Below are 9,657 nucleotides of genomic sequence, written 5' to 3'. Positions count from 1 at the left end.
CTTAGTAATCTGTTAAATGCATGGAACCAATATAAACCTTAGTAATCTGTTAAATGCATGGAACCAATATAAACCTTAGTAATATGTTAAATGCATGAAACCAACGTAAACCTTAGTAATCTGTTAAATGCATGGAACCAACGTAAACCTTAGTAATCTGTTAAATGCATGAAACCAACGTAAACCTTAGTAATCTGTTAAATGCATGGAACCAACATAAACCTTAGTAATCTGTTAAATGCATGAAACCAACGTAAACCTTAGTAATCTGTTAAATGCATGGAACCAACGTAAACCTTAGTAATCTGTTAAATGCATGTAACTATCCGAACGCTAACAATGATCAGATTTTATATAAGCATGACAATCAGATGCAACATCTTAAGCCTTTCCATCAGCGGAAGAAATCTGGAACAAAATATGGTGGATTAAAATATTCATATTTTGCAAATTCCCTGGAACTATGGCCATACAATCACATACTGGTAATTGTAATATTTCAGGGCTATGATTGAGTTATGCTAAATTCAAGTAGTTGAAAATGGAGATAATTGTATGTGATGCAAGATGTTTTGCTTTCTGCAGAAAGTCTCGACGTTGTCATGGTAATGGTCACGACTTTCGAAAGTCAAAGATATATATATATATATATATATATATATATATATATATATATATATATATATATATATATATATATATATATATATATATATATATATATATGTATATATATATATATATTTCAGTTGACTTGTGTGGCAGTTTGGGTTTTGAGAACTTTATGAACACCGATTGGATCAGAATGGTATTGAGATGGCCAGACAGGAGGGAGGGCTGTTTCAAGTGGAGCCTAAATCAGGTGGACGAAATGGTTAATGAAATGGTCGATGAATTGCAAAAGGTCGAAGGTCATACCTTGTCGCCCAGTGACATAAAGGAGTTTCTAAAAGAGGCAGAGGTCGAATTTGAAAAAGAAAACAAGTCAACGTTTAGGTGAGCCGTTTTCTTATGATTTTCCGACAAGGAGCACAAATAAATTTCACAGAAAAAGACATATGTGTGCTCTTTGAATTTCAGTCAGTTATCTTGGAAAAGATATGTATGTTTCCAGAATCAAAGGAAGGTTTGCAAAAATATATTATATGATTAGATATGATTTTCATATTCACTCTGTTAGGTACAGCGATGTATTACGTGGTTTTAAATTTTTCTTTAGTTGTTTGTTAAGAAAAATGTGCATTTATATGTTTTTATCTAATCATATTGTAATGCATTACAGTGGTTTTCTCACGGAATAAGTGGTCTCTGTTTAGTCCGAGTTTCCTCTGACCCTTGTAACCCAATTTTTGATCTTTGGACATTTATGTTGGGGTGTAGTGTCAGAGTCCATTCCCTATCGAAAAGTTGGAATTCGCCGACACCAGTTGTTGTCGGCATGGGATAGCCGTATACTAGCCTGCCTAGCAAATTTGAACGACCTTTCTTCGAGATATACCTGCATGAAATCAATAGGAATATGATTTATTTTCTCAAAAATCGTGAGCATAGCGTTCATTATGTCTTTAATCTGCTAACAGATGAAACGAAAGCACGTCGTTGTTGAAATTTGCAATTAAAACATGCAAAAATCTGCAGCAAGTTATGGCTGCACACATCGGTGTACATTTTATACACTTATTTATACACCGTATAAACTTATTTATACACCGTATTTCTTGCGGCTGGGGAGCTATCGTCGGCCGAGGGATTCTTTTGTTGGCATGTACATTATATTTCCGGAGCCAATCCTATGCTTGGTGACTTCTAAATCCACGTGGGATAGCACAGCCCTCTACCCTATGGCCATTTTGAATTTCGTTCTAGATATGGCTGTTACCAATGACCGGTATGTGTCTAATATGTAATCACGTTTGTTCCGGATAGATTTGTTTGCAGCAAAATTGCACATTTTAATGAACATGTGACATCATACCCACATATCGTTCATCAGTATCAACACAGATTTGGGGGATTGATTTATGGACTGAAATATGAAAAGCTGCATCTTCAAAACTGTTTTTTTTTGTTTGGTTTGGTCCAGATTCGTTGTTGCTGTTATGGTAAATGTGATAATTGTGGCTGGTACATTTGGATTTGGTTTGGCTTGGCGTTCTACGGCACAGCAACAGAAGTTAGTTATTTAGTGCCGATACAATATGAGTACCGTACCTTACCCAATGAAACACCACGGTAGTCAACACTGGCTAATCCGGTGGTCCAAGCTCGCGCCTTTTCAGTCACCGCAGCCGCTGTCTCCGCAGGAGAGTGAATCAGGTCTATTCTACCTTTCTGAGCCCACAGTCGGTTAGGATCGAATCATTTGGCTGCAAAATGTAGGCTGAGGAAAATGCCGGATTTGGTGAGTGTCATAACTGTTGTTTTACGGATTCGTGATTCTCACTGAATGCGCACATTTTTACCTGCAACCTTGATCAGCAAACCCAGGGTATTGTGGGCTGACTGTCTTGTATATAATACATGAAGATCATAATACAGAATAATTATTGATCGTTTAGATGAGAACATGGTACTTCAGAGCAGAGAACAGTGCAATGTCAATATAAAAGAGAAGGTTAGGTTGACTCTCTCTCTCTCTCTCTCTTTAGTGATCACGTTTTTTCTCGGGCAAGTTTTAAAGAAAATGGCGAGGGGTAGGTTGGGATGGGGCGACAAGTGAAGCCTTTGAATGTATTCAGAAGTTTATTATTTTTCGATTCTCCAGCACTGGCCAGTGTCAGGCAAAATATGCAACTCCTTTGGTGGGCGTAAGCAGAAGAATTGTTAGAACAGGGTGACTGGATCTCATCCTCGTTCCTGCTAGATGATCTTTTTATAAGGTCCGCCAGTGGAAACAAATTCTTGGCACCATGGCTTTGAAGCTTTCCTTGCTGCTCCCATCCATGGTTTTGTTTTAATAATGTCTACTCTAGTTCTTCAATAACACATGTTAATTGCAGTTTTATACTTCCAAAATGCAACATGTGCGATGCTTCTATCTATCCTTTAATATAAACAACTTTCCAGACTAACGCAAAAATTCGCATTGCGGTACTTTTTAAGTTCTAAACCCCGTTTGATTTGTTTCAAAAGCCTGTCAACGTCTTGCTTAGAGAGGCATTACGTGCTCTCTAAAAGCATTTCCTGGCTTTTACAACCTCATGTCCTATCCGACATCGCTTGTCATGTTTTGTTAAATTCTCCATTGCGACGTCATTATTTGTGTATACCTTATATTTTAAATGAAAATGTATCCGAATAGTGTCAGTGTCTCCAGGAAAGCAGTCATTCAGCTGGTGTGGATGGATGGTTCTGTTGTCACACACTCATGTCACACACCACAAGGGCACATATAAACTGGTGAATTCCAAAGACAGTAATGATAATATTGGGTCAAATTACAAATCGTTCTTAGATATGATTGGCAAATCGCGCTTGCATGTTTTGAATTAATTATCAAAGAGAAAACTTTTAAAGCATTGAAAATTGATGCTACCGGCCTTTTTTGACAAAAATATCCTTGTAGCAACCACTTTAAAAATAAGGCTTATTCTAAGATCTCTAAATTTGGTACTGTAGTACATGTACGTCCACAGCGAGAACAAAAAATGGTCCTAGGTTCAAGCCTACTAATTCGTACAATTTACACATATGCAGGCATCTTCTGAAAATTACCTTACATTTTTCCGAAAATTACTTTGAGCTGAGCAACGGCCTTTGTTCTTTTAAATACGATGTTTAATATACCTATCACACATGACTCATGATGAGTAATGTCTGTAGCATCCAATACAATTACTATAATCTATATAGGATAACAATGAAATATATGATGTATCCTGATGCAAACGCTATAATCTGTACTGACATAAGAGTCATGTCTGAAGTATCTCAATAAAACGCTACAATCTGTAATGACACAAGAGGAGTTATATCTGAAGTATCCCAATAAAAACACAATAAACTGTAAGGATATAAGGAGTCATGTCTGAAGTACCCTATGCAAACACTATAATCTGTACTGACATAAGGAGTCATGTCTTAGTATCCTTATACAAACACTCTAACCTGTAAGGACATAAGGGGAGTCGTGTCTGATGTATCCCTATATAAAGACTATAATCTGTACTGACATAAGGAGTCATGTCTTAAGTATCCTTATACAAACACTATAATCTGTAAGGACATAAGGGAAGTCGTGTCTGAAGTATCATCATATGAACACTATAATCTGTACTGACATAAGGAGTCACGTCTTATGTATCCTTACACAAACACTATAATCTGTAGGACATGAGGGGAGTCGTGTCTGAAATATCCCTATATAAACACTCTAATCTGTAAAGACAAGAGTAGTCATGTCTCAAGTATCTTTATACAAACACTATAATCTGTACTGACATAAGGAGTCATGTCTTAAGTATCCTTATACAAACACTATAATCTGTAATGACATAAGGGGAGTCGTGTCTGATGTATCCCTATACAAACACTATAATCTGTAAGGACATAAGGAGTCATGTCTTAAGTATCCTTATACAAACACTATAATCTGTAAGGACATAAGGGGAGTCGTGTCTGATGTATCCCTATATAAACACTATAATCTGTAGGACATAAGGAGTCATGTCTTAAGTATCCTTATACAAACACTATAATCTGTAAGGACATAAGGGGAGTCGTGTCTGAAGTATCCCTATACAAACACTATAATCTGTACTGACATAAGGAGTCATGTCTGAAGTATCCTTATACAAACGCTATAATCTGTAAGGACATAAAGGGAGTCGTGTCTGAAGTATCCCAATATAAACACTCTAATCTGTAAAGACAAGAGGAGTCATGTCGGAAGTATCCCTATATAAACACTATAATCTGTAAAGACAAGAGGAGTCATGTCTGAAGTATCCCTACATAAACACTCCAATCTGTAAAGACAAGAGGAGTCATGTCTGGAGTATCCCTATATAAACACTCTAATCTGTGAAGACAAGAGCAGTCATGTCTGAAGTATCCCTATATAAACACCCTAATCTGTAAAGACAACAGGAGTAATGTCTGAAGTATCCCAATAAAACGCTATAATCTGTAATGACACAAAGAGGAGTTATGTCTGAAGCATCCCGATAAAAACACTATAAATTTTAAGGATATAAGGAGTCATGTCTGAATTATCCCTATGCAAACACTATAATCTGTATTTACATAAGGAGTCATGACTTAAGTATCCTCATACGAACACTATAATCTGTAAAGACATAAGGGGAGTCGTGTCTGAAGTATCCCTATACAAACACTATAATTTGTACTGACATAAGGAGTCATGTCTGAAGTATCCTTATACAAACGCTATAATCGGTAAGGACATAAGGGGAGTCATGTCTGAAGTATCCCAATATAAACACTATAATCTGTAAAGACAAGAGGAGTCAAGTCTGAAGTATCTCTATACAAACAATCAATATGACATAAGAGGGAGGAGTCCTGTCTAAAGCATACAAAGACACTTGAATCATTTCATTACTGTACTTAGCTTTTACTCTTGATAAAATTACTGATTTTTGTGAAGAAATCAACATTGGCTCTCATTTCAAATGAACCTCATGAAGGAGATTGATTGACATCATTCTTGTTTGTGTGTGTTTGTGTTTGTGTATGTGTGTGTGTTTCGTCTCTGATTGATGTATTCAACTCGTTCAAAAATTTCATTTGAAATGGGCACTCTTGTAAAAATTACTATTGTAGAAGATTGAAAAGATTGAGATACGCGAGACAATCACGTGTTCTGAATAGACATGTGTCTTACATTTGGCTATTTATTTATTTATTTCATTGAGTCGTTCATCTATATATTTATTTATTTGTATATTTATATCTTTGTACCTTTTAGGGGAAATAGAAGATCCATGAGAAAATTGCTAAGAGAAAAGGCCATGACAGGTAATATCTTTCATCCGTTGTTTTTAACCCTAACTTTAATTATGATATTATTATGTTAATGCTCCAATAATGTATTCCATCGAGTGTCACAGCCACAATGAGCTCTTCATGGGCATTGACATTAATCCAGTGTTAAAACCAGAGACAACCGTTACCTTCTGTAAAAGAACACGATTAGAGAGGGTTTATTCCCTTTATTTCTTTTAAGGTGTCCAATGGGCATCTATAAAAAAGCTTGCATAAAATGATACAGTGGCTTCCTCACTATAACGCTGATCACAGTAGCCAGAAAAGTATATACTGATATAAGCGAGGCCGCCTTGTACAGGGGTACATTCCATAGACAAAAAAGTGCAACTATTATAACGGGATCCATTACCGTACCAGTGTTGTAACTGGAACGTGTTAAACTGCTCATGTTCCCGAATAGTGATGGACCAACGTAGCTAGGTACAGTATAAGCTCGTTTACCCGACCTCTTCGCGGGACATAGCTCATTCAAGTAAACAACAGAACTAATGAACGATTATGGATTATACCAAATTTGCACGCTTATGTGACAAAGCATGCAGTTAGGATGAACAATTAATATGATATAGGTTTGAATAACAAGCTTCTGTTGTGACTTGTACGTGTAATCGCTGAGATGTCGGTACACAAGATTAAAGTTTATACGATCGAGGAAGATAATTCATTAAAATGGAGACAATTCGACGGTATTAAAAGAAAAAATTTCCTTGAGAAAATATAGCTCCATATGTATTAATTTTAATGCCAAAAAACAAAAGCACAACGTTGCCCTATCTGCAATCATGTTTATTTTTTTATTCCAGATGGTTGCCTGTCTCACACATCCGGGCTAGGATTTTCGGCTTTCAGTGTCTACCTACGTTACCTGCTTTTAAGTCTTTAGAGGCTTTTATGAATATTGAGTGCAGACTCTTATGTTGACAGCAGCTTAGAGTCTACCCTTTTATTTCTATTACCTATTTGAAGTGAACAGCGAAGACCTTAACTGTATATCTTGGTTTATATATAGATATAGAAGAAAGATTTTAAGACTATTTCGTATTACATGCGTATTTAATTATGCATGGTTGATTTGGCTTTGGAAACAGATGTTCGATCTGTATTTCTCTATCACAAACCCAGATTGAGACTATTTAGATATTTTGTTTGAGGTCCGCGCGTCGATATTCTTAGGCTCACCGTGTAGGACTGTTATAAATCCGATTTTTGTGTGTAATTTTATCCACTTTGTAATGCAACATTATATATAGAAAGAGTAAAAGAGGTTGTATGTGGTGCGTACGAAACCATCTTCGTGTTGCATTCTGAGTCTAGGGAAAGAACTCTTCGGATACAGCGTGTACGGCCCTTCGCCGTATCATCCTTGTTATTGCTACCGACTTTTAACGAAGTACTGATGTGGTTTTGTCTATTGATCGGCGGACATGACTTCTATTCTTAAGATATAAAGATAAACGCTTGTAAATATGGGTATTAATAAAAGTTTACTGTGTTGAACAGCTTCCAAGAGGACAAAAGAAAGAGACTGAGCCAGTGGAATCGAAGTCTTTATCGAATGTTGCGTCATACGTTTTCATAGAAAAATTGTGTACGCTTGTTGTTCTTACATGGTCATTCAATAAGTACATACATTATATATCGAATACTCCAAAAAGTGGTTTCTTAAACAAGAAAACGCGGGACTTAACTAACACGCACCATTCCGGTTTTAGTACAGCTGTCGTTGCAAAATCGCACACCTCGTAAAATAGTTTTGACTATAAATTAATCTTTTGACAGTATCCAGAGAAAAAAGCTGTTGCAAGCGTGCACAGATGAAGGTTCATTTAAATGATTTTGATAATTAACGACAAATTTATAAACTTTTCTAAAAGAATCGTTTTATTTCCACAGTAAGTCAACCATAGTTGACAAACCTTCATCAATGTATGTGCAGGGCAATTTCATGATGTAATTTCTAGGCCTATTCTATTGTACAAATACAGTATTCAATAATGTTAAATCGCGTATGTACAATCTGTCATCTCTAAGACATAGCACTCATACGTGCGACCCATAGTATTTATATAATAAACCTTGATAAACTGTTCTTATTTGTTTACTTATCTCATAAGCCATTTTTGCATAGATTTGGATTATTTACATTTAGATTATTTCCAGGTATCAATGATTCATATTACAAGCATTCATATGAAGCTAAATAAAGGTAAAACGTGCGTTGTATATTTAGGGGTTTAACGCCATTTTCAGCACATGTGGGGCTATACATGGCGGCCAGTATATCTGGTGGAGGAAGAACCCGGGAAAATCCTGGTAAGAACCACCACCCACGGGAACCTACTGGCAAGCTTTCACATGTAACCACATTGATCGAGCGTAAATCTCGAACCCACGAGGACAGAGGTGAAATGGCAGTGATCGGTAAATGCGAGCGCCTTAGGGCACTGGGCCACCGGGAGCCACTGAGGTATGTTGAGAAGTAGAATGTCGGTGCAGAGAATCGAATCTGGTTCACGTTTTGCACCTGACCTTGCAACAGAGTTCTACCCTATATGGTAACTAATTCCCCACCCCCGTACGTCGGGAACCTGCGCCCTATGTTATCACCCCCCGTTACTATAAAAGTATACACGATATCAACCGTTGTGTCAGTTAAGCCCATGTCTCTCAGCTGCGCTTGGAACATTTGAACAAATTCACGACCAACAACTATTTTAGTTACTTCAAAGAGTTAGTCCATTAAAACATGTTTTCTTTTTTTTCTTTTACGAGAACAAGAACAATCACGTTGTTAGACAGCAAGCAGAATGCCTTTACAAGTTTGTCACAAGCGGACTGGCAACATCAGATACATTTTTTTTCAACTGTGTTTATTTAATCGATCAAAATCTTGTTGACAGTATTTTTGCACATCCCCCCCCCCACGATTTCATTCAAATGCTATTTTTTTAATATAAACGAATACAACATAATCTATGCTACATTTTATATTTGGTGTCTATGATAGTGCCTAACGTAAGTTAGATGATTTTGGTGCATATGTACTTATACCTGATGCATATAGAAAAAAATGAAAGAAATGTATAAGGAACTTAATTGGTTCAGGAGTATTTTGAATAGTATAAAGACAAAAAAAAAACCACATTACATATAACTTTTTGGTAATTAATCATCCTTGCGGCATTCGTAAGTAATTACTTTATGCATACAGGTGATATAAGTAAATAAAGGAATTATTTGGTGCATGTTTGAACAATGCAATTTAAAAAAATACAACTTTTTCTTTGAAAGGTAGGACGCATAAGATTTAGACAATATTTCTTTCTAACAAATGCACGCACTACGCATTTTTGAACAACATTATATTTGTTTGAAACTTCATTTGGACGCAAAAATACCTGATTGAATAATTGTTAAAGTGTAAATGTGTTTTCTTCACCATTGGGGTACTAGTGGAGTGAGGACATAGGATGCATGCGGTTAGTTTCTTTGTTCCAATTTATGAGATCATAGTATCTTTATTTCAAGAAATGACAAGACAAATACAAAAATGCTTAGTCCACCTTGACAAAAATTACGAACTCATAAAATTCGGTATCTTTCTCTGTGGGAAAGAGTTTGAATTGTTCTCTCAAAATGACACAGAGA

At 36.2% G+C, this 9,657-nt stretch overlaps 1 protein-coding gene across 1 annotated transcript in view; it reads left to right on the top strand.

Moving 5' to 3' along the window:
- The window catches only part of LOC149776815 (UPF0764 protein C16orf89 homolog), a 78,812-nt gene extending 70,714 nt beyond the window's left edge, over positions 1 to 8,098 (top strand). The window contains exons 6-8 of the mRNA XM_089941523.1: positions 750 to 996; positions 5,930 to 5,979; positions 6,813 to 8,098. Coding sequence (XP_089797649.1) covers positions 750 to 996; positions 5,930 to 5,979; positions 6,813 to 6,892 — 377 coding nt within the window. The 3' untranslated portion in view covers positions 6,893 to 8,098. The remainder of the gene's footprint in view (positions 1 to 749; positions 997 to 5,929; positions 5,980 to 6,812) is intronic.
- Positions 8,099 to 9,657: the final 1,559 nt, after the last annotated feature.

This window comes from Sinohyriopsis cumingii, chromosome 18 (assembly GCF_028554795.1).
Source record: "Sinohyriopsis cumingii isolate HCF-2022 chromosome 18, ASM2855479v2, whole genome shotgun sequence".
NCBI classification, from domain to species: Eukaryota; Metazoa; Mollusca; class Bivalvia; order Unionida; family Unionidae; genus Sinohyriopsis; species Sinohyriopsis cumingii.
The sequence above is the reverse complement of the archived record's forward strand: the minus strand, read 5'-3'. Positions and strand labels throughout refer to the sequence as shown.